The sequence below is a fragment of the Sander lucioperca genome, chromosome 3, assembly GCF_008315115.2.
Source record: "Sander lucioperca isolate FBNREF2018 chromosome 3, SLUC_FBN_1.2, whole genome shotgun sequence".
In the NCBI taxonomy this organism is placed as follows: Eukaryota; Metazoa; Chordata; class Actinopteri; order Perciformes; family Percidae; genus Sander; species Sander lucioperca.
Genome location: NC_050175.1, coordinates 44906745 through 44932797, shown reverse-complemented (window position 1 = coordinate 44932797; position 26053 = coordinate 44906745). Strand labels below are relative to the sequence as shown.

The following is a 26053-nucleotide window of genomic DNA, read 5'->3' as shown; positions in this document are numbered from 1 at the left end:
AATCACACTCGGGTGCGCACCAAAAGTGGACCAAACAAACGTAGTGAGACCTCCATGATGAGGTGGTCTCGGTAGCACACAACTGTGTACTCCTCAAGTCTGAGCTAAATATGTATGTATGAAAATAAATATGGGCTGAGATTTCGTTATCACATTTTTTTTTATTCAGGATCAGTCAATCCAGTATGTGTCAGATGTCATGTTAATGTTCCTTTTCATTCTACATTCATAACCTCTTCTTAAAGCTGCATTAATGGATGTTTTTTGGCACTTGGGGGCAGCGGAGCAAGCCAAAAACACAACATTGACACACTATCTTCTAATAAACTTGTTATGGCTAACCTAGTTCCTCATTCAGCAGATACAGAGCCTGTTTGTGGCCATAAGATGAATGTAAGTTCAATATTCACTCTCCTTTTTGCTCGGTTTTGATCTCCACCTAGCAGCTAAATGTTGTACTATGTTCACCAGCTAGCCATTAGCTTAACTAAAAGAAGTGAGCCAAAACAGTTAAGTTGCAGGCCGCAAAACGATGCCGAACTGCTCCACAAAGTCTGTCTCGACAGTTGTCTAGGTTAGTCACTGCAATCAACCACATACACATTGCACATTTGATCCATTGGTTATATAACATTTTAGCAAGTTCAGCTTCGGTGTCCGATTTTTTTCCTTTCCTTTTTTTCCACAACGCAGACTAATTCTGGAGGTCAACAGTAATAGTAACTCCTCTAAAGCCACACATTGTTGCAACCGTTACTAAATTAGACTCAGAATATGATGCACTTCCTCATCTGTCTTTAACTTCAACCAAATCTGCTCAGCGTTTTTAGGACACATTCAGTCTCATCGCATTCATCAGGCTTAGCCATCAAAGTCAAGTTCCTCTGCTCTTTATCTCTGCATACATATCTCTCTGAGTGCTGAGGGTCACAGTAACAGTCGCTGTCACTTACCCTAAGTGGTCTGACGGACGCACCTTCAGCATGCATCAACAGCCCTTTCACACGATTGGATCAGTGCAGATAATAATGACTTTCAGCCCAACAAAGGAGAGGAAAGAAAAAGCTAAGTGGCATCTTTATACCTATAAAACCCTGGATGATTGATGGCTGCTTGTGAACTTACCATCCAATGACAGGTAATGTAGATGGCCCCACCTTGGTTTTGTCTTTTATCAGTGTGCTGTCTGTCCTGTGTGTAAATCTCTCTCTACATTACATGATTCATGACTGAATAGTTCCGTTTATGTATAAAACAAAGCATTGGCCTGACAGCTTCATAGAGCTGAAAGGGGAACGCTACATCAGAATTATTTTCCAGGTTTGCCGGCAGGGTGTACGAGCTTAAGCCGGTGTGCTTTCACGCAATGGGCAACCGGCATTCGTCCTTATGACATGTTCTAGCCAATTAAATAGGCTAACGTTAGGCTACATCAGTAACCTGTGCCGACGAAGGCGTCACATTGGTGATAAGCAGTGTTGGGCAGTAAGGCGCTACAGAGGCATTACTAGTTTAGCAACATTTCTTCAGTGTTGCTGTTTTCTGAATCAAATAGTTTTCAGTAGTGGTAACGTCCACACAAGCTACATTTCCTCAAGCATTTGTGAAGCTCATGGGCAGCGGAGCTTTCTGCTGCGGCATTAAATAAACTGCTGCATATCACTGATGCCACCGCCATTAATGGACATGAATGTGGTGTACATGCATGCATAAAACAATAGCTTCGTGACTATTTCTTTTTTGCCATGTTGCTGTAGCTTGTTACATTTCTTTGGGAGGTAATGTCAGCTTTAGTGTGGTGAAGCTTTATTTAATGTAAAGTAACTAGTAGCTTAGCTCACTACACTTTCCAAGTTGCCCAACACTGATAATAAGCAACATTAACGGTGTTGTCTGACAGGCTAAACGCAATTTATTGTTGACTCTGAGCTGAGAACGGTGCCATAAAGGGTATCAAATTTCAGTAGAGGTGCAAGGCGAGAACGGCGCACATTGTGTTTGTTTACTAGAAAGTTTGTGTGTTTTTTGGGGTGACAAGACAAAACTGAAAATGTGCCTATGCCACTGAAAGAGACAAGGCAATGTGTAAACACTGCAGGAAAAAAGTAATTCACTACACCACCAACCTTCCGATTGGTAGATGACCACTCTACCACCTAGTGGTAAAATATATATATATACTGGTCCGGTCAGTTGTTTGACTTAATAACATTTTTACACTGGCCAAACTCTAATGGTTAGCACTACTCAGGTCGTAAAAACTGTGTAATGTATAATTGTATATGTTGTCTGTGCCTCTAGAGAAGCTTTCCAAAAGTCTGTGTTGCAACTGAAGGCATGGATAATTTAGCATGCATTTTGTATGCTTAACATACAAGGGGTCCTCTATCCCATGAACCAATTTTCTGTCACAGTTCAGTTTGGATGGGTCAAAATCCAAATGGTTGTAGCTGTGTCTGAAAGAATGCTACGATCCTTTCCTCCTACTCTTTCATCTTTCATTCCTGCTGTGATACAGTAGCATGACACATAGCAACGGATTAAGTGTGTACATTCATGGCTACCCATGCTGCCATATTACATGACATTCATAAGTACTGTTTAGCACATAACATGATCCAGACATCCCATTGGGCAGATGTTTCACTGATAGGGCATCTAAGATCTCTGGCCTTGCTGTGCAGAGACACAACAACACACATATGGTTTTCTTTTCCCCCTCATCACTGTGTTTAGATTGGAATTAGCTGCTGCATTTCATTAATTATGCAGCGAGGCAGCCTCTGTCTCCTCATCTGCATGCTGATCCTTTTCCCTTTGAAACAAAGTGCCAGCCGATGTGATGATGAAGAGTTTTACTCAGCATGGTGAAGGAAATCATGACTCAACTTATATTACATAATACATAATGCTTTTTTCAAGTAAGATTAAGTTATACTCTGATATCAAATACGTTACAATTTCTCCCATGTTAGTTCTTCAGCTATTTTTATAATCCACCAGCTCTATGGTTAAGGCTTGGTTAAAGTTAGGAAGTGAAACTACTAGGTTGAGGTTAGTGACAGATTGCAGTCATGGTCAGAAGAAACATACTCTATATTAACAACGTTTACATTTCATTGTTCAGGTGCCGTCGGAACATTCCGCCGGATGTCACTCATTTCGGCCGGATGTCCGTTACCTTCCGCTTACTTTGTGTTGGTGTTTTAAACTCCTGTGGGTTTCTGAGGACTATGGTTAACTGCTCCTCAGATCTCTGCAGGGTCAATCCAGACAGCTAGCTAGACTATCTGTCCAATCTGAGTTTTATGTTGTATGACTAAAACAACCTTTACTTGTACACATAATCCACCAAAACAAGTTGCTTCCCGAGGCTATTTTGCAGAGGCACCGCTGCTCCGTCGGTGCTTAGTTCCGCCCAAGAGGATTGTGATTGGTTTAAAGAAATGCCAATAAAGTAGAGCATGTTTTCTCCCATGCCAGAATGCTGTGTAGACTAGCCAGAACCTCCTCCGCAGCGCTGTGGAGGAAGGTCTGGCATTGCGAGACTAGAAGAAACAAGACTGTCCTCCCTAGAAAAACTCCTTTTGTTTAGGCAGCAATTATTAGTGATATTTACATAGTGAAAGCTCAAAGTAAGGTTACCAAGCATAAGGTTAGGGTGGTAGATGGGTCAAAACAAACACAGGACTCACCTAGGAGACTGGGGTTTGAGTCCAGTTTGAAATTAAGTTAATAAAAATAGTATTTTTTACTTTACTGAACAAACAGAACTACGTCATGTTCTGCGTTACTTGCGTAATCAGAAGTAAAGTCATGTAAGGTCTCTTTCACACTGGCTGCGTGGCGTGAGCGTGTCAGCTGCGTGGCGTGTCCGTTTTTATTTCGGCTCCCATGTTAACAGGTTAGAGCTTGCACACTGCCGGCGTGACACGCACGCCTCAGGTGCAGCTCGAGCCGCAGCGAAAACGCGTACATGCTAGAAATAGGACCGACGCCTATTTTTCACGCGACACGCAAGCGTGTTGGAAGCGTTTCCAGGCAAAATAGAATATAATACAAATAGATGTTTATATGTCATTTTGACATGAATACATTTAATAAATGACATTTTGATGTTTGAAAGTCTCTAGGTTTTGACATAAATGCAGATATTAATGTAATTTAAAAAAAATAATAAATAATTATCGATTTTCTAATATTGCACCTGTCAATACAGAACGAAATATTCTGTAGCCTATTTTGCCGTCAATACAGCCGACGTCTTTGCTGTAATCAAATCAGTATATAGGGTTGAAGAACACGCTATTATTTCATTTTATCAATGGGAAACACGTGTACAGAAAACGCCACGCAACTGACACGCAACAGAAACGCAACAGAAACGCCACGTAGCCAGTGTGAAAGAGGCCTAACAAATGTCCATGATTTTATCCCAAACCACAATCTTTTTCTAAACGTAACTGAGTAGTTTTTGTGCCTAAACCTAACCAAACTGTGAATGTTTGAAAACGTTAAATACAGTATTGTTTAGATCTGCAATCGTTACATTCTCTGGTTTATGTATGGAAAGTATGGAAATCGATCCTGTGGGTCGTATTTCCTGCCAGCGCTTATTTTATTAAAAAAACATTTATTTTATTTATTTACCGTATCATATGGTTTAGACGACTTGTTGGAAGAAACCAGTGTTGAAACCCTGCAGAGTCGGATGTTTTGTACACCCATTGGGCCTCATTCACCAACCGTTCTTACGAAGAAATGTGTTCTTAAACCCCACTTACGCACTTTTTACGAAGATTCTGACATTCACTAATGTTTTCTTATCTTGGATTTGTTCTTAGCTAAGAACAAAATCTACGAACACTCAAGAGAACTCTTACGCACATTTGAGTGATGACAATTTGCTCCAAATAATCGGTTACTGCATTTTATTTAATTCTACAGTCGTTTATGATAGTATTGTACTGTAATGTATTTCTGATCATTTATCATTTATTATTTCATCAAAATAATAGTATGCAAAGAAACATTAACACTGCAATTTACATCAGCAATTAAACTGATTAAATCCTGCGTTATTTGGTGATTGATCACGCTATTTATAGGGCCAAAATACAGTGGTGGAATGTAACAAAGAACAAATTCTTTATTACTGTAATAAGTAGCCTACATTTGTGCACAGGAAGTGTCAAGTCCTTATATGGGAATTTGCGGGGTGTTTTCTAATGCTAATTAGGAACAACTGGCACGCGCTTTCAATTATGAAGACTTGGTGAATGAGGCCGATTGTCTAACCCAACAACCTTTCCTTTAAGGTTTTAATAACACTTTTAGTTTATGCTTCTTTTCCCTAAAATGTTTAGTTATAGTAGTCTAATTTTTTCATCAGAATATCTAAACAACATACGTTGATGGATTTTGCAAACAGATAGGCCCAAGAGAACACAGACTAATATAATCAAGGAGAGGAGGGTGGTAACGAGGGACAGGTGACGTGAGGGCTGACGAGGAACAGGTGAAACACATCAGGCAATCCCAAAGGCGGGAAAACACACAAGGCAGGAAGTCATGCAGGACATTGACACATGAGAAGTAGCTTTACAAAATAAAACAGGAAACTAAAGAAAACCCAGGACCATGATAACAGGAGTTTAACAGCAAATTAGCATTGTCTGGTAGCCCTATAGGAAGAATGAATTATGTAGACAAGACCAAGTTGGAAAAAGTCAGATATAGTGTAAGCAAAGTGTGAATGTATACAGGCCCAGTTTAACATTAGTCAGTATTCGATTCCTTTCAGTATTTTAAAGGATGGCCGTAAGCTCTTCCTATGTACAGCAAGTGACTCTGAATCACTGTAATAGTGCGGTTGACTACAGAGCAGACAAAAGATGGCACAATTCTTTCTGGGAGACATTGAAATAGATAATATAGTATTTTTCTCTGTGGGATATGCATCCATCTCCAACTTTGATAAAAATGAGTTTGATCCTCTTTATTGAAAACTCCCAGCCAGTCGATTATGCATATAAGGCACTGTGAAATTAGCCCCTTTTGTTTGGTTCTTGCATTTCTCTTTTAACGTGTGAATTGGCTCGATTATACAACAAAAAATCAAGCTAATCCTCACGTCCCTCTCTGCCTGCCTCCACCCGTCCTCTCTCTCCCTCTGCCTTCATTGCTGGATTTCCTCTGTTTTTCTGTCTTGCTGTGGGGGAAACAAAGGGAACAAAAGAGCGAGAGGAGACAGTAAGCTTCTCATCCTCTGTAGTGAGTGGTGGAGTGGAGCTCTCAATGGAGTGCTGGGCAGACTGGGTGGACTGGTGGTGCTCTGAGAACTAGGCCAGAGGACTGTTGACAGCACCCCAGAGTCCAGAGTCAGGACCAGATGAAACGGAGGATTACTGGAAGATAGATTGTAAGGGGAAAAGGGAAATAAACAGTCAATGTATTGCTCAGTCTCAGGGATGAGGGATAATTATTGAAGGGATAGAATAAGATGGCGGGTCCCTGTACACAGTGGGATTTAAGGCAGGGATCAAGTGGAGGGTAAAGCATAGTTTACCTACTTTTTGTTTTTATACACACACAAAAGAACAAGTTTGAACTCAATTGATACAATTAAGCAATATTACACGAGAGGGTTTGATTTAACGTCATTATTGGCACGACAGTGATGCGGCTAGCGCCTGTCCCATTAAGATGGTTCTTACTATATATGCCTGGAACACTGACACAGATCTATCTTATCATACACAGATATGTATTGTGTTGAAAACCTGAGGACACAAGTGCTTAAAATGTTTTTCTGTTAGAACTGGACTAGATCTAGTAGCACAGACAACTTATTCTGAAATGTACAATATATATATGGTAGTCCCTGCTAAGTCATGTTGTGACTAGGTTATAAGTCTGTAAATAATTGGAGTACAAAGCAAGCAAAACAGTCAAAGGGATCAATTGCTGATTGCCAGGGATCATCAGCGGGGGGGTCAGAGCTTTTCAACCTTATTTAACACTACTTAGGGTGGAGAGGGGCAGGGATAGTGGAACAAAACAGTAATGGTGGGGTAAAAGAGGGATGGTGGAGAGGAAATAAAAGCTATCAATCAAAGATAGTGGGACTGTAACTGGAAGGAAGGAAGGAGGAAGAAAAAAACAGTTTCTGGGGTTAGAACTCAAGTTACAGCCAGACCAAAAGTGTCAATGCTGCCAGACGCCTCCCACGTTCAACCTTCTGTCCAAATGCAGTTTGCCGCTTGCCTTTATGGCTGTTTAAGTTTTAGGTGTATGAGTCAAATAGAAGCTCAAATATCTGATTTCAACTGTCTACAGCTTGCCTCATTCAGTGTGGCTTTCTTTCTGACAGAGGCAGCGATAAAGTAATGGAAGTATAGACTGTTAATATCAATGGACAACGCATCCGTTTCGGCGAAGTGCTCCAAATGCGGAAGTGCCTTAAACCTGCATTCTATTTGAATTCCAGCAGGGGGCGACACGTGCAGTTGCAAAAGGAGGTCGGTTTCTGTAGAAGTGACCTACTTCTCACTTAATTTATTACCTCAGTAAACATTTTCATAATGAGTTTATGGTCTCAATCGGGGTTTTAAGTCTTCCGCAACACAGAATGATGTTCATTTTTTGAATTATGGTCTCGTTGATTTTAAAATCGGCGATAAAGCAGGGGGTGTTTTAGGGCGTGGCTATGATGTGATTGCCAGTGAAAGTGTGTAACGTAACGTAGAGTGTAAGGGCTCCTCCCTCACTCCTCCCTCTCGTCTAAAATCGTCACATCCGCAACCAGGATGGCTGCGCCCGTAACGGCAAACTCAACGACGAATAGCAGATCTCCACAAACCAATGGGTGCCCTCACACGTGCTCTGTCCACTAATATACAGTCTATGAGTGGAAGGAAGGAAGGGTATGAAGGAAGAAGGAAAGGTCAAGTATAGAGGTGAAGTGTGCAAAGCTGTAAATCTTTATAATCATGAATGTATAACAAAAACATTGTGATTGTGTCTGCATGCGCGCACGTGTGTGTGCGTGTGTGTGTGTGTGTGTGTGTGCGTGCGTGTGCTTAAGAGGTAATGATGCATGCCCTGCTGAGTTTTTTTGGTGACACAGGAAGTGGTGATGTAATATTATACAATGCAAAAGCTTTTTCTCACACTCACTGTCTCCTGCTCTGTCTCTCACACACTGATGTATTTGCCCCTCGGCCACCGTGATATTCCCAGTCCTACAATCATGTGAGCGCAGTGGTTATGGTTGCGGTCTTTGAGCTCTCTGGTGGAGACAAACACACACTCGCACACATACACACACACACATTTATGGAGTGAGGAGTTTGCAGGCTGAGAGCTTTGTAACCTTCTTAAATGCAAAACTGATTTCCGAGGAATTCACAAAGCAGATCTTTGACCTGAGACAGACAGCCAACTGCCTGTAAGGTTATTCCCTAATTTCACCACACATAGACCTTTAAAGTTTCATCAAAGGGGTGCTGAAAGGAGAAGTACCACATGTATAATAATTAAAGAACGCTTACTAAACTGTCATAAAACACCAGAGGTGAACATTTACAGCAGGTTCTAGTTTATAATGATGCCATAGACAGCCAAAATCCTGATGCCATTTCCGGGCTTTCCTCTGTTCCACTGGCATCCGCATCTAGATCTCTCTATTAATAGCTCTCGTATGAGAAAGTCAAAGGTTTCCTGGGGTTTACCATCTATAATCTATCTACTGCAGCACTTTATATTTCAATCAGGAGATACTTTGTTGCAGATATGCAAAGGTTTATTATACATATGCATAATAAAATGTGAGTCTTTGGAGATTAGACTCCATCGTAAAATAATTTTTTAAAGGGGTAGAGAAACAGGACATATCCCCCCCGATGGAGTCTAGACACTGGTGGTGGCGGTGAAGGAGCCTGAAGACCAGACCGAAGGAGTCGACGGAGCCGTCTGCTGGACGAAGACCTAGACGATGACTGGAGGTGGAAGGGGAGGAGGAGGGTAAAGCAGGGATGTAATGCTGTGATTGGTTCGTGAAATTCATGGCTGATTCTGATTGGTTTGACTGAAATGTCAACGCCTCTAAACAGCTGATTTGTTTTAGGAAGAGAGAGCGGTGATTGAAGTTATTTGAAGTCTTCCTGAAATAATTTACGCTGAGCTCCATTAGAATTTAACATTTTGTGAGTTTAATTTCATTATTTTTAATTAAAATCCCTGGCATGTGTCTGAGTAGTAAAAAGAATCATAACTAATATAAACCCTGGTTAGTGTTAAAATTTTGAACAAAAACAGTCACGCTTAAAAAAACTGCTTATCTGATGAGTTCTCAGACAAGTCAAATCTGACCAGAACACAAATACAAAGACACACACACACACACACACACACACACTGTACAGTCGGTACATTCATTGGCTGTTTGAGGTGAATAAACACAGACTGCACAAATGGTGATAACCCAAGTTGAAAATTATGTCTAAACACACCTTCAGGCTTGTGGTGAATGGTCTTTGTTCATGGTAGCTAATTACATAGATTTTAAAAAAAATTACCATTTCTGTCTTGACAGCAGGGGTGAGAGCAAGGGCCGGTTGTACTGATGGATTTTTAATCGTTTGCATAGTTACCGCCAAAGAGGTTGTGTTTTTGGTTTGGTTTGTTTGTCTGTCAGCAGGATTACGGAAAAACTACAGGCCCGATTTTCATGAAATTTAGTGTGCCAAGGAAGAACCCATTACATTTTGGAGGGGATCCGAATTACGGGGCGGATACACAAATTATTTTTCACTTTCGTTAACTTTTTGTTAACAATGCAAGATAGAGTGTTTGGCCTTTGTGGAGGTCTGCGCTGCACATTCTAATTTGTTATGACTATAGAGTAAGATCGCTGTGGGATCTTTTTAATATGCATTGCTAACATGCACACTAGAAATAGCATACAGAATGTAAATTAAATATTAAGATTTACACGTTACAACTAAGGCTGTCAATCGATTAAAAAAATTAATCAAATTAATTACATACTCTGTGATAAATTAATCTAAATTAATCGCATACATAATTTTTGCCCGGTGCCTTGACCGATACTTTTTAAGAAAGTAAAAAAACAAGAAAAAAAAAGAAGGGCACTAAACAACAGTCGGCAACATTAAAGAACAGCTTGTTTATTGCTAGGCCATTTGGTCAAAATTAAATGATTTAATAATAATGTAATAACTATAACAATTATTTCACTAGTAAATTGCTGTTGAATGAGAAAAACAACCACCAGATAGGAAAAGGGCATTTAACAACAACTTTGAATGCACCATGAGACTGTAGGGTAACCTACAGTCTCATGGTGCATTCAAAGTTTTAACAGACTGCAGCTGCCGTTGTCGGAAAAACACAGACGGTGCGTTCAATGAACAACTTTGAATGCACCATGAGACATTCAAAGTTGTTCATTGAACGCACCGTCTGTGTTTTTCCGACAACGGCAGCTACAGATTGTTACACCCCGGTGTTAAATCCTCTACAGTGAAATACAGTCACACTTTACACCGTTTAGCGTTAGCTGTCAGCATTTTAACCGTGTTTAATCCAGCTACTAGCTAGCGGTAGGCTAACGTTAGCTGCTGTCGAGTATAGTGTTAACTAGCGTCACGTGCAGCGATGTTTCTGTTGCCTGTAACGTCTGTTTCAGAGCATCAGAGAGAAGCACAGACATATCAGTGGCACCGAAATGAGGCACCGAAATCCGCGTTGCTCGTGAAGGCACCTGTGCCATATTAGCACCGGATTTTGGTAGCCAACCCTATTCAGGAAGAAGATTTTTATAAGTAAATGTTCCAATCAATGATCCAGGCAGCACATTCTTGTCTCCCTCCTTCATTTTACAGTCCAATGGTGGCTAGAACGGCTCCGGGTCAAACCTCAATATGGAATGGATTAATCTGCGTTATTTTTTTTAACGCGTTATTTTTTCCCAGATTAATTAATCAAAATGAATGCGTTATTTTGACAGCCCTAATTACAACATACATTTACCTTACAGTACACCCTGCAATGACGTGAGTGAGTTTAGCAGGTGACTGTTGGGTTAGGGTTAAAGTGAAATGTTTCAGGTAGTTATCCATTAGAGTACAGTACCTCGCAACAGCATACTAACACAGTGTGTGTGTGTGTGTGTGTGTGTGTGTGTGTGTGTGTGTGTGTGTGTGGGTTTGGGTTTACAACCTGCATGTAAAGGAACAGGAAGCCATAACACACACATACATCATTATCACTTGGTCACCAGGCTCTTTACTGGACTGAAATGCCCGAAATATGCTAATGAGATGCAGGGCTGCTACACTGTGTATGTATGACTGTGTGTCTGTGTAAGGATGAGGACATAGGGCACTTCAAACAACTGTGTGTGTGTGTGTGTGTGTGTGTGTGTGTGTGCGTGGGTGCGTGTGTGTGCGTGTGATTTTGTGTGTGCGTGTGTGTGTGTGTGTGTGTGTGTGTGTGTGTGTATGTGTGTGTGTGTGTGTGTGTGTGTGTGTGGATTGTGGAGGGGGTAGCTTTTGGTACCAAGGGGAAATAGGACTGTGATTTCAGACCAAATTAAGCCACATCAAACAGGCCAGATCAAAGAGTATACAGCCCTTACAGTCTGTGCCAGTCTGACATGGACAGGATGCCCCACCCCCCAGCACACACACACACACACACACACACACACACACACACACACACACACACACACACACATTTCCTTCCTACTGTCCTCCTTCGTTTTGGTTTTTCATTGTTCTCTGCATTTCCTGAAGTTTCTTTTGTCATATTGGCCTGTATCTTTCTGTTCCTGGCAGGATACATGGACTTCATACTGATATAAATACACCCCCCCGACCACCACCACCACCACCACCACCACCCTTATGCACACAATTTGCAGGCATTTAACAGGGTTATAGGTGAACCTGGATCAAGTATAATGTAATATGTGCTGAGTCTGGGTGTGTGTGATAGAGCAGTCATCCAGTCTACAGGAAGGGGGAGAAGACGGGAGTGCAGCATCCATTAGAGACACAGCAGCTTTGCATTGTGTTAGCAATCCTGGCTGCTCTAGTCAGACCCTTTGATGCTGCGCGATGCCAGTGGCTATCAAGTGATCTTAATGTGCGTGTGCGTGTGTGTGTGTGTGTGTGTGTGTGTGTGTTTTGGTAGAAGGATTAGATGGCTGCATAGGGAGGAGAGGAGGGGTGGCTGCTGATTTTAGGGATGAAGGAAAAGGTGGTGAGAGGGTGAATAAAGGGGGAGGTGTAGGGTGCTGATGTAGCAGAGAGTGGGGTAGGGGTATGTGTGTGTGCTTTGGAGGAAAGACAATAGGGAATTGGATTGATGACAGAACTGAAAAAAGGCACATTTTAAACCTGCAGAGGTACAGGAGGATAACAAAGAGTGTGATCTGCAGAAATGTCTGTATTGAGGCATTTTAATTTGAAAATTTAAAAAGATTATTTCCTCATCTAAATAACTCTATATTATTTGTGTCTTTCAATACTGAGCCATTAACTGTTATCCAGTGCAATTCAAAAAGTACACAGATATCAGCAAAGTGTACTGAAAGCATAAAAAATAAATACGATTTAGAATAGTCTCTTTGTACTGTTATCTTGTCATATATTATAATATTGTTTCTTTTATTACTGATGCCCTAACATTTAAGCAGCATTTACATGTAGCAACTGGATGGGACAGAGCATATTTTAAGGGCAGCAACAAATTATGTAATAACTAAGTACCTCAATTTTACTTAAGTACAGTACTTGAGTAAATGTACCCGGCAACTTTACTGTGGATGTCCCATCAGTACTGATGGCATATGTAATCCATTGAGGAAATTAATCTCCCAGTGTGTGCTATGTTGACAGAGAAAGTGAGTTCTCCTGCTTACGGAGCCGTGGCAGCTGTGCGTATATTTACCAAGGGGGTAAGCCTCTCCTCACAACGCGTAGCTCCTATGGCGCCATTTTGATGCTAACAAGCACTCAGCCCCCGTTAGCATCCCATTGACTGCCATTCATTTTGACGTCACTTTGACAGCAAATAACTTTACATCTGAAAAGTGTTTAAAGACTCTATTTGTCCATTGTTTATTTCTAAAGAATTCCATTACCTTGTACCTCACGTTATGGCTCCGTAGCAGACGTTTTTGTAAAACTAGGCTAACGATTGTGTCATAACCACGTGACTTACTGTCGCATAGTAGAGGAATTACCGTATAGTACAGGAGAAGCTCTCAGGCAGTTTGGACTTACATTAGCTGTTTAAGTGTAATTACTAATGTTAACTAGCATTTTAGTTAGCAATAATTAGCCTGTGCCTTGTTATCTCCTTACATATACCTACGCTCTCCTTCTCTGCAAGATTGGGAATGATTGAGATTTCTCTTGGCACAGCTACCAGAAGACTTCCAACTTTTAGACAGGTTGCTCACGTCACATCTACGTCGTCTCTCTCAGTTGGAGGCTGTACAGTAACGCTCAGTGCTCACCGGAAAAGTGCTTCTAATATCCTTCACTGGTCTCCGTCCAGAGCAACGGGATCTGTTGGTCCATTATATACTGTCTATATTTACCAGGATGCATTGCACACGAGCACGAACTTTGCTAAGCTCTCTCAGCTTTTAACACTGTAAAAATCTACACTGTAAAGGATTCTCATCTATAACATCTCCTCGCTGATGGAAACGTAGCTAGTTTGCAATACGAGGGAAGAGAACAAGGACGTTTGTGAATGGCACTTTGGTAGCTGGGGGGCTACCAAAGTCCTCCAGTCCTGTCACTGGAGGACGGAAGTAGGGCAGATTTAGCATCTGAGGCCCGGCTGAACCCCAGAGCCCCAGAGACCATTGGAATGAACTGCATGCTTCTTTTAACAACATATCCCTCATTCAGATAGATAGAGATTAGGTTGAACATCGCCGAATTGTCCCTTTAAATCCAAGCCAGTGTCGTTTTAGTTCCTTCCTGAAAATGTAACCCACACTTATTTACATTTGAAGTATCTCCCTACTGGCAAAGAGTGGATTGAGGTTTGGGCATGTCAGATTCGTTGCTTATCAATATGTAATATCTGTCGATATTAATGTGTGTTGTTGTCTGTGTGTTGCCAGTGCTCCTATCCTGTGTGGGAGGACTTCAGTGCCAAGGCCACCAAGCTGCATTCCCAGCTCCGGTAAGTTTCTTTAGCAACAAAACAAAATAAAACAATAAATCCATGAATAGTCTTTTCAAACTGTAACACGGTTTTCAGCAAATATTCCATCGCTACGTTACCAGTGCAAAACCTGTATAATGTAATATGCAATTTATAATTATAATAACATTTTATCTAAAGTAATTAGTGTTTTGTATTCATCTAGAACCACTGTTCTGGCTGCCGTGGCCTTTCTGGATGCCTTTCAGAAGGTGGCAGACATGGCTACCAACACCAGAGGTAGGTAGGATAACAGTGTGTGTGTGTGTGTGTGTGTGTGTGTGTGCCAAAGAGAGAACCAGTTCCCAGCTCAGAAGACAATAAGCTGTGTGCACTGTTACCCTTTGCCAATGCTGTGTTGTGTTTTGCTGTTCTGAAGCGCCCTCCACATGGCAGCACTATTAGGAATCTCATTATGTTGTTGAGATATTATCAACCATGCAGCCTGCTAAATTCTCCTTTTACTGCTGAAAGTGTTTCCAACAGCCTAAAGGTACGCTTTGTACCAAACTTCAAAGCAGTTGCACTGCATTGTTTACAGAGACAAAAGAAATGACGGAGGTATCTCGTAGAGGTCAATAAAAGCTATTTCTGCAGCAGGATATATTTTGTTAGACTTCCCAATGCAATAGGATGATAAGTTTTCCATTCTACAGATAGTTGCTAATAACATGGCTTTTGGAGGCAGATACCTGTGTTTTGAGGTAGTAGTTGCTGTTTGTTGATAGTTTATGGCAGTCTGTCATATCTTTAAATTTGACTATGCATAAAATAGAGCAGAGGAATTCTCAATTCTGTCTTTCCATCATAGGTTTAATATTGTCAGGCTTCTGTGCTTTTAATCTGTGGTTGTCTCGGTTAGCATTGTAGTTGCAATTCCATGTTTCATGCATTGCACTTAAGTACAACTTTGAGGTACTTGTACTTTACTTTAGTCTTTTCTTTTTTGTTAGCTAGCCAGAGCAAGGCACGCAATAGGCATGCAATACCGCGCTATTGACAAGCCAACCACAGGGGATGGCAAGCAACCGCCACAACCGCTATGTTCCCATTTTTTTCATTTTTTCACGAGGCAAGGCCCTTCTTTTTTACACTTCTATGCATGAATTTTAAATGAATTCATAATGAAAACAAGAGTTAAGAGTGTATTTCTCTTTTAAAAGTGGGCATTTAGTTGGGCTCCGGTTTGCTTTTCCTTGTCCCAGTGATTGACACATTGGGTGATGCGGTTGAATGCGCCTTGGATGGAGCATGTTGGATGTGTTTCCATTCACATCCCCTAGGCCTACAACTGTGGAGCAACATCAGCACACTGTCGTCGTCTTATACACAACTCTCTCTCTGTTGCTGTTGTAGCTGCAGGCTGGTCTCCCAGCTCTGGCTTTTCATTTACGCTCGCCATAGTGTGACTAACTCGCACTCCAGTCAGCTTGTTGTGCTAACGTCAGCACCTCACCTGTTGCTAATAGCGGACAGCTAAAAGATTCCGGGTGGAACTCACGCTTGTGAAATTTGCTTCTGCGTTACATGCATCAATCTACATACCACATAGATATGCGCTAATACTGCATATAGCTCTGTTGAGCCACACTAAACCAACACAGGGGGAAATTCCTTTTTGGCGACAGCCCTATAAAAAGTGTTGAAAATGCACAAGGGTGGTGTACAAATGTACCTTTTAAACAATCGTTTGACTATTTTTTTTTAGCAAGTTGCCTCATTTCTAAATACTTGTCCATTATCAACCTATTGTGACATTGTGGCAACGTGTTTTCTACCCCCTGCTGCATGCGCATCCTGGATTGTTTGATCATTTGAATGCAAAGCTCAACATGATGTTCTCTGAGCTACACTCAGCCAAACAAACTCACTGAACTTTACAGAATTATAGTCAATGGTTTATATCTAGTGTTTTTGGCTTGACACTCTTGATATTCCCTGCGTAGGCTTACAGCTGGGCTCTAGTTTTAATCGAGTGTGGGCTGAGAGCTGAGAGGGTCAGACAAACATTCACCGCCCACCAAAGGCCATCTGAATACTATCGTACCACTGAGGGAAGAGAGAGGCAGACGAGGAAGACTACCGTGGCTGTAACACAGGGAATTTCTCCTCCTGGTGTGACTTAATAGGTGCAGCTGCCAGACAGTGTATGTGATGCGGATGTGTGTGTGTGGTGGCATCCTACAGAGGAGGATACAGGGTAGAGGCTCGTGCTGCTTTTACAGGCCAGACAGGAAATCACCAAGCTCTGTCAGCTCATTACACATGCCGCTACCACTGCCACACACACACACACACACACACACACACACACACACACACACACAGAGGCAAAAATATAACATAAATGATGTTGGCACGAAGATGAAGACTGTGCATCAGAGGCTCTTTGTACTTTCTGTACTGATGAGTCATTCCTGCTGGAGTCCATTTGTCAAAATGCTGTACAATCGCTGCTCTTTCTCAGTGTGCGATGTTCTCTAATGGATTTGTTAAATGGATGGAGGCAATAGACGGCGCCAATAATGATGCTCTCTGTCTTCCTGCCATTTGCTATATCAATGTGCCACTTCTTACCGCGTGTGTATGTGTATGTGTGAATCAAGCCCAACGGGTACTGATGATCCTGTGCTCTGCTCTTGTACCGACACTCCCATTGATGAGCCTGCGTGGGCTGCTCCATTCAGTGTGACAACTGAATTTTATGTAAACCAAAGTGTTTTCATCAGCTGAATGGAAATGATAAAAACTGTCTACTTGAATATCATATATATATACATACATATATAAGTAATATTCCTTGAAGTTAGGGTTAGAGTTTTCCATATTCTTTCAGTCCACTGTATTTGCTCAATATTTTGGTTTATGACCAAATACCTGAGAAACTAAGGACATTCCCATGAGCCTCAACTGTACTAAGCACAACATCAGTGGGCTGCTAGCATGACCGTACACTGATATGAACACCAGCAACTTTCAGATTGAAGAAAAATATAGGGGATATACAGAAAATCTTGGACTGCAGGCCTACGATTATGTGTCTCATAGTAATTATTTAAACTCTTTTCTGTATGATTATTTAAAATGATGTGCAAGTCATAGCACACATATTGGACAAGGCTGTATAATGCATCACATACTCTGTCAGTGGGTTTTTGTTCTGCTGGATCAGGGCCATGCCTTGTTTTCTGCTGGGTCCCTAATGTTTAGACACCAGATACATTCAGTTGTCCTCTCAAACTGATAAAGTTAAAGAAGCCATGGAGGGTGAGAGAAACAGTTTTTCTTGTGTGTTTGGGAAAGTGTGTGTGTTTGTGTGTTTGTGTGTGAGAGAGAGATTTAGCAAGTGGGTGAAATCCAGCAGGAGGAAATGTGCAAGTGTTTGTGAATTCCCTGGTGAGGGGTGAATTTGAGTGCACTTTCAGATGTTTTCTCCACTCTTATAGCCCAAACATTCATTTTCCCCAGGGCTATCTGGCCACATGTGTGTGTGTTTGTGCACATATGCATGGGTGCATGTGTGTCAGTGTGATGTTTTTTAAGATTCTTTTTTGGCTTTTATTGCCTTTATTGACAGATTAAGTAAGGAAAGTGGGAGAGAGATGGGGATGACATGCAGCAAAGGGCCACAGGTCTGAACCGAACCCGCGACCGCTGCAACAAGGACTGAGCTAACCAAGCGCCCCATTAATGGAACTATTTAACAAGTGAAAAGACACACACAGACACGCACTGAGGAATAGACATACAGCATTATTTGTTCATTCCAACATTCTGTTTCACTTTAAGCATTTTAAACATAAGTGATTTCTTGTCCCTTTCCTTTATGCCTTTATTCCTTTATGGAAACAGTTTTAGAAATGTCTACTAAAAAGCTGAAACCGCATCAAAGAGCTGCTGTTACATCAGTAGTTTAAAGCAGCCGGGATTTATTGGCCTTACTATCCTTTTTGATGAGCGATGATTGAGTTTGACCACAGACTCTGTTGCATCTCTCTGGTCAGATGATCCTATTATTAATCTAAAACAGGCACATTCATAATGAAAATAAAGACATTTTAGCTTGGGTTACAGTTTGTTGGACCATTTGAGAACAAAGCAGTCACAGTGAGATCTTGTAGTTTGAGTGGCTTTTCTCAGTTTGCTCACCAACCCCAGAGCTGTGTTCGATATGACAACGTGACACATACAGAAACCACACACTGCTCGTACTGTGTGGTTAGAAATGCCTTAAGACATTTCTTTGATCAGGCCTGCATAGGCAAATATATGGAGAAAGGAAAGTTTATCAGTGTTTTAAGCCCCCAATGTCTCCTTCCAGGCAGCACTGCCTGGAAGGCACTAGAATTAGTCAATGGTTAGTGTTAGGTTTGGGTTAAAACGCAACGCCCAGGATTTGTTCATTTGTGCCACACTTGCCATATGTCGTGCATTTATTGGCTGATTATATTTGCCACTTTCTGTCATCACCCTCTTGCTCTTCAGCCATGGCAATGATAGCCAGCATATCTTTCACGGCATGGACTTGATGACAATTCAATGTGTAAGCTATTGGATATTTGGCAACATCCTCATAAACTTTGTTTATCCTTATGAGTCCCAGTACCCTTGCACCTTTGAGGTAGATGTCTCGTGACTCTAATTCATCTAGTCTTTTTTTAAATGTATATCATTGCTCAGTGTTTGTCTGATCAACATGTGTGTGTTGCTACAGCAGGTGCATCATATTTCTTCTTTGGTAGTGAATTTGGAGTTGCTGACAGATGTCTTATACAGAAATGTATGTTTTATTTTTTCTAATACAGGAAGGTGAAAGCTCTGAATGTTAAAATGATTCTATTGTGCCATTTATTTTATTTATCAAGATTTGCAGACAGTTAAGTCTAAAAAATCATATCATTTTTGGTAAGAGGTAATTAAAATTACTTTCAAACCAAAACAAAGATAGCAGATCATCCACAGTTCTGCTTCTTGTTGTATGTACAGTACACAAATATTAAGTGAAATGAAAGTGTCCACCATGAAACACTCCTGGCCATTTTTACAAACGCAAATGAATAACATGTAGATTTCGTGGTATGGAAGTAATAACTGATAACTTCATTTTGTGTAACACCTCTCGTTTGAAATAACTTTATTGGTGGACAGCAGGAATGTAACAAGGTGCTGCGCAGATAAATAGGATAGGTTTCAGCTTTAAATATGTAACGGTAATTCAGCACCATGGATAGCCAACGCTTAGAGCTGTCTGTGTGTGTGTGTGTGTGTGAGTGTGTGTGTGTGTGTGTGTGTGCTGTGGTTTAAGTGCTGGTCAGGGAAACATTTAAAAAATGAATGTCTGTAGAAAAACACTTCTGTTTTTACTGTTTTACTCATCAACTCCTCTCTCTGTATTACCATGGGGACAATAACGTTGTTTATGTTGATGATGATGATAAACCTCGTTATATCCCTCACCCCCTTTCCCTCTCTCTTTTCCACACACACACACACTCTCTGCAGTAGCTGCAGCAGTAAAACATAGGTCAATCCCAGGACTCTCACTATGCACACTTGGCACAAGGGACAGCTGTAAAGCGTGTGTGTGTGTGTGTGTGTGTGTGTGTGTGTGTGAGATGATGAGGAGGATGATCTGATGGTACAGAATAGCTGGCGTTTATTGCCAGGCTTCTTGGCTGCATCTGAATGCAAGGTTTCATAATGAATATCATAAATCTTATTCACACACACACACACACACACACACACATATGCTCCTACATTTACACAGACAGTCGTCCTTCAATCTTTAGACCCTCTGACCTCTACTGTTTTATCTCTAACACAATGGCAACTGACACAGACTGTGTTTTTAAAGATGAAATGAGAATAAAAGTTTTTTCAGCTCAAGGTCATGGCCACCCCGAGGCGAGTAAATATGACAACACTGTTTATGGGTGTTTCTCAGGTTGTCTTCTTAACACTTTCATGAAATGCAGAAACCAAGTGCTTACTCCATTTCATGTATGTTAAATCTAGCTTAAGGCTAATTTATACTCCCTTTATGTATGAAAATAGATGTGCCTATTTCAAACGATGGAACTGTCCCTGTGCCCAGGTGAACTAAGTAAAGATGTTTAAAATGTCTCACAAACTCACCTAGCCTCTCCTCAAAAAGGTCAATAACTATTTGGGCAATGAAAAAATGTGTTTTAAAACATAACATGTTTCATCCTTCATTACGGCTTTATGAAGTTAAAACTGTTCTAATGGCATTTTTCCATTACATGGTACAGGTAGCAGGTACTGGGTACTTTTTTTCGTAATGGAAAACCAAAAAAGGTGAGTAGAGTCGAGGCGAGTCGAGCAGGTACCATGTGATGGAAAAGCGCCATAAGTCCATCCTCAAATGCCAAAACAATAGGAAAACAACTAAATCTCTTCTTCCTCCATGTCTTTCGTTTTCAGAGTGTGTCTGTGTGTGTAAAATAATGACTTGATTGTGGTTTACTAATACTACATCTGACTAAATACATCTATTTACAGTCAATGACAACACCTGTATTGTGCGATTGACTAAATTGCCTTTCAATTGCATTTCATCCAGTATTGAGAGCGTTTTAGAAGAACATCATTTTTGGGGTGTAAAAGTATCAATCCTGTATGTAAGGAAGCCCAAATCTAAGAGTTCTAAACTGGACTACATGTAGCCACACTGCTCCATTGATTTATAGTTGTCTGGCTAATGATGCCAACACACACACACACACACACACACTCTTCATGCTTTCTCTATTACACCCTATACACTTGATAATGTGAATTGATGTTCATAATACTGTACAAAAGAACAAGAGTGATTGTTTTCATACTAAACAAGAAGTGGGCAGAAATAGGACACTTAAATGCAGATGGTGAAAAGGAAAGCAGAGAAAATAGGCTGGAAAACTCATTTCCAACATGTTTATCTTCTTCAGTGAAGCCAAAGGAAAGGAGCTGGGGGACAGGAAGCAATGAAGTTTATAGGAAATGTGGTCTTGATTTTGAGAAACACTACCACTAATAATACCACTGGTGTGACATAGAGGCTGCCAGTGATCCTGAGCGTGGTCTCATGCGTTTACAGTCATTTTACCAAGGTAGGAATTTTAATTTGAGAACAGTTTATTAGTGTTTTAAACTGCTACACGCAGCACATTTAAAACTTGACAAAAAGAGGAATAACACATTGATTTCCTGTAAATAGAGAACTTCAGATTTGAGGCACAGTGGCACTGTGTGAAGAATGTGTTTAAATGGTAGTGAAATGATGCAGAGCAACAGTCGATGATTGTTCAAGACCTCCGAGGACTGGAGTGATGACTTTATGAAAAGACAGAGGTTCGTGCTTGAGGGAGCATTGAGTGTAGCGAGCAATAAAGACAGAAAACGGACAGAAGAGGACTGTTGTGGGGAATTGTGAGGAAGTCTTCAACGGCAGGCCTGTGCCATCACTGTGGATACGAGCATCAGCTAAGTCACTGGGATAGTGGTTCCCAACCTTTTCTTCAGACGCATCCCCCCCAGCCTTGTCAGTTTCATCAACACCATTAATTTTGTGCTGGGTGTTGTTAAACACTGTTAACTTAATACAATGGATACATATATTTTGTCATACAGTTCAACTGTTAATGTTTAGGTGGGTTTGGTCAAGTTTGCATTCTGTTACTAGCCTAGTTGTGGCAGAAGCTAGATCACAGATGGGCAACTGGTGGCCCCCGGGCCGCATGCAGCGTCAGAGCGGGCAGAGCATGCAGCCTCACTGCGGAAATCAAATTGAAATCAATTTCCAAATATCAAATTGTTGGTTTCACAGGTATTGGGAGCAAGCGGCCCATTACATTCCAATTGTATTGTATTGATTTTTGTCATTGCACTGAAATAATTGTATATCACTTAGGAATGTGGATGTTTGTTTTTGTTAGTTCATTAAATGAGTAGAATCATTACTAAATGCATTTGAATATGAAAAATAGAGATGCTAGTTAAATAAACTTTAGTTACTGGCATATATTTTGTTGTTTTCATTAATTTAGTAGCTATATTTGGCTAATTGAATGAGACAGATTAGGGTATCCTACTAGTGGAAGTACACAGTACCAATCTGGCCCTCAGGTAGTGAGGATAACATATTTGTGGCCCTCTCTATAATCAATGTTGCCCATCCCTGAGCTAGATGTTTCAATCATGTATCCATTAGCTACTTTTAGATAACTATTTAAACTATGTATCCATTACTTTTAGCTAACTGTGTCAACCATGGCTACTTTTAGCTAACTATTTCAACTATGTATCCATTTCTTTTAGCTAACTGTGTCAACCTTAGCTATGTTTAGCTAACTATTTCAACCATATATCCATTAGCTACTTTTAGCTAACTATTTCAACTATGTATCCATTTCTTTTAGCTAACTGTGTCAACCTTAGCTATGTTCAGCTAACTATTTCAACCATGTATCCATTACTTGGAACTATTTCAACCATATATCCATTAGTTACTTTTAGCTAAGTATTTCAACTAGGCATCCATTACTTTTAGCTAACTATTTCAACAACAAACCATTAGCTACTTTTGGCTAACAATTTCAACCATGTATCCCAATAAGACTTATTAATAAGTAAACACAATAAAAGAAACAAAAGTTGCTGGGATTTTGCCTTTGTGTGTGTGTGTGTGTGTGTGTGTGTGTGTGTGTGTGTGTGTGTGTGTTCATTCAGTATAATAAAAAAACCTATTCAACACTCCCTCATTAACTAGCTGGCTGCCTGGCAGGGCAATCCATGCTGGCATGCACTGATGACTCCCTGGGTGGGAGAAAGAGAGGTAACACTCAGATGTGAGGCCACTTAAGTTAAAACAGCTACACACACAGACACATAGTACACACAAACACACACACACACACATGCAGGGATGCAACTCAGCAAGAGTGGTTTCCCTTATTCAGCTCGCATGGCACCCCCCTGCAAAGACCACCTGCTAGTTAATACCACTACTCACACACACAGACACTCCCACACACACACACACACACACACACACACACACACACACATACACACACACACACACACACACACACACACACACACACACACACACACACACACACACACACACACACTCACCCCCACATGCAATTCTGTCATGCATGCATATTAGCTCACAAGCATATGTGTGTGTAAACGTGTATAACCACTGCAAAAGCAATATTGACCACACACATGCACATACACGCATGCATGGTTCAGTCTGTTAAAATGACATGCAATTGGAACAATGGGCAGTGGGTATTGCCCCAGAAGAGTATGCGTAAGATTTATACTAATTTCAGCTGTGTGATATTTTTAAGTTATACTTCATGAGTGTGATGCATGCGTGTCTCCCCCTTTTCTCGCTGTGACTCTGACATGGATCTGCCGTCCCTTCAGCCAATCACAGACAAGTGGGATCACATTTACGAGCATGGTTGCCAGGCAACAAGCAGAGAGAGAGAGAGAGAGAGAGAGAGTGAGAAAAAAAGGGAAGTGGTGGCAGAGAAAAAAATAGCCATGTTGTTGCCAAGAGGAGAGGAGAATTCTGAGCAAGATGGCTTAATTGCATTTCACAGAAAACAGTAGCGTGCCGTTCACGGTCAACTGAAGAGGCACTTGATCTGATACAGTTGCTCATGCAACCAAAGTGGTTGAACTGGGGAATGTAGGCTGCTATACATAACTGGGTTAGCATGAGGATTAGTGAGCTACTGACCTTACCACAACCCCACTGAAGACATTATGACCTATATAATCTAAATCAATAATTGAATTGTCTGCCTTTCTCCAAGTTTGTCTCTTTCCAATGTCCAGCGGGGCAGTCCAAGAATCAGCCAATAAGCCAACAGTTTAGCTTGATTATCCAAACCATGTTATTTGGAGACCAAAACAGAAAGTGACTGCCATTGTTGGGCAGTAAAGGGCCATCCACACTACAACTATAACGAGGACAGTGGTGAACGATATCGATAGGATCACTTTCAGGGCGATTTGATGAACGATAGAAACACTGACAGCCAATCAAAATCAATCCCAATTTACAGGGTGTCACATTCAAACTCTGTATAGGCTGTTAATACATAAAGTGTACTTACATAAATCAGCAACATAATATCTCTCTCTCTCTCTCTCTCTCTCTCTCTCTCTGTTTTATTATTCTTATTATTATATCCTTATTAATTAGAATCCTGGAGCTTTATGAATAGATTAATCGTTTTGTCCGAAAATAGTCGAAAATGTCGAATAATTTTCCACAGCCAAAGATGAGCTCAGTAAGATAGCTTGTTGTATATTCAACTAATAGTCCTGACATTTAAGAAGCATTTTTGCTCGAAAAATGACAAGAACTATTAATCGTTTATCAAAACAATCAGCAATTCATTTTGTGTCTATCGACTAATTTGTGCATTAGTGATTCTTAAAATAAGTTATTTCTTTCCTTCTTTGCCACCCTCTCTATTCCCTGTGTAAGTAGTTCTTGGCTGAGAGGCCTGCTGTTGTTGAGAGCTACAAAAACAGAATTATTGTCTTTAATTAAGCCTCAACCTCAGTGTGCGTCTTTTTCTCTCCACAGCCACCCCCTATCCCTCTCCCTCTCTCTCTCTCTCTCTCTCTCTCTCTCTCTCTCCTCCATAGAGCTTTTCTCTCACTCACCCATCTCTTCGGTGCTTACTCTACCCTTATGCTCACCCCAAACGCTCATCTTTTCTCTTCCCTCCTCTCCTGTTCCCCCCTGCTCCTTACTTCCCAACACGTTCCTCCCATTAAATCCTGCCTTGCATCATTCCTATTCCTTCTTTGCTCTCCTCCTTCCCTTCCTGGCTCCCTCTGTCTCTGGTAGCTCTCTAAGGACATTTCCTGATGTCACAGTGCAGTATTGTCCCAGAGGTCAACAACACAAGACATGCTCTGTTGCACACGCGCACACACACACACACACACACACACACACACACACACACACACACACACACACACACACACACACACACACACACACACACACACACACACACACACACACACACACACACACACACACACACACAGTACATATGCAGTGCACTCCCTCAGTAAGCATGGGAAGCTGAGCTCAGTGAGTCTTGCTGTTCCAAGGCCAAGTCCTGTTTAATGAGACTAAGAGGCTGGAGTGAAGAGTGCAATGAATGTAAGAGAGAGAGAGAGAGAGAGAGAGAGAGAGAGAGAGATAGAGAGAGAGAGAGTGTGTGTGTGTGTGTGTGTGTGTGTGTGTGTGTGTGTGTGTGTGTGTGCGTGTGTGTGTGTGTGTGTGTGTGTTTGTGTGTGCTCAGAGTTAGTGAGAGTTAGGTGTTAATCCGCAGCATTAACAACCATCAGCCAGGCGTGATAACTGGTGTGGCTGCTGCTGGCTCAGCTGTACACACACACACACACACACACACACACACACACACACACACACACACATGCACACACCCTTGTACTGCTCTCCTTCTGACAACATAATTCAGTAAACCCTGACCACAATGATCAGAACTACACGCCTATTCTCAGCCCTTTCTCTAACCTTAAAGGTTAGAGATTGACCCGTTGCTCTGGAAAGTTATCACTGCATTAATCATTTTATCTTTAGTTGTAAAATATCGCAAGGTAAACAGTAGAAATACGAGTTCACATTATATAGTAATTACCAGAAATGTGTTCTTACATGTATTTGATTGGCCACAGCAATGCCAGACAACCCTGCATTTGTTTTGTTTAACCG

The 26053-nt window shown here is 41.1% G+C and overlaps 1 protein-coding gene across 9 annotated transcripts in view; it reads left to right on the top strand.

Moving 5' to 3' along the window:
* Positions 1-26053, top strand: part of mtss1lb (MTSS I-BAR domain containing 2b) — a 106996-nt gene that overhangs the window by 16086 nt on the left and 64857 nt on the right. For 8 of the 9 annotated variants that reach the window (XR_004896933.1, XR_004896931.1, XR_004896932.1 and 5 more), the window contains exons 2-3: positions 14174-14235; positions 14423-14496. The exons of the other annotated variant lie outside the window; for it this stretch is intronic. Coding sequence is in view for 1 of the 8 variants with exons in the window: in XM_031290659.2 (XP_031146519.1) it covers positions 14174-14235; positions 14423-14496 (136 nt within the window). In the remaining 7 variants the exon portion in view is untranslated. The remainder of the gene's footprint in view (positions 1-14173; positions 14236-14422; positions 14497-26053) is intronic. 9 annotated transcript variants of the gene reach the window in all.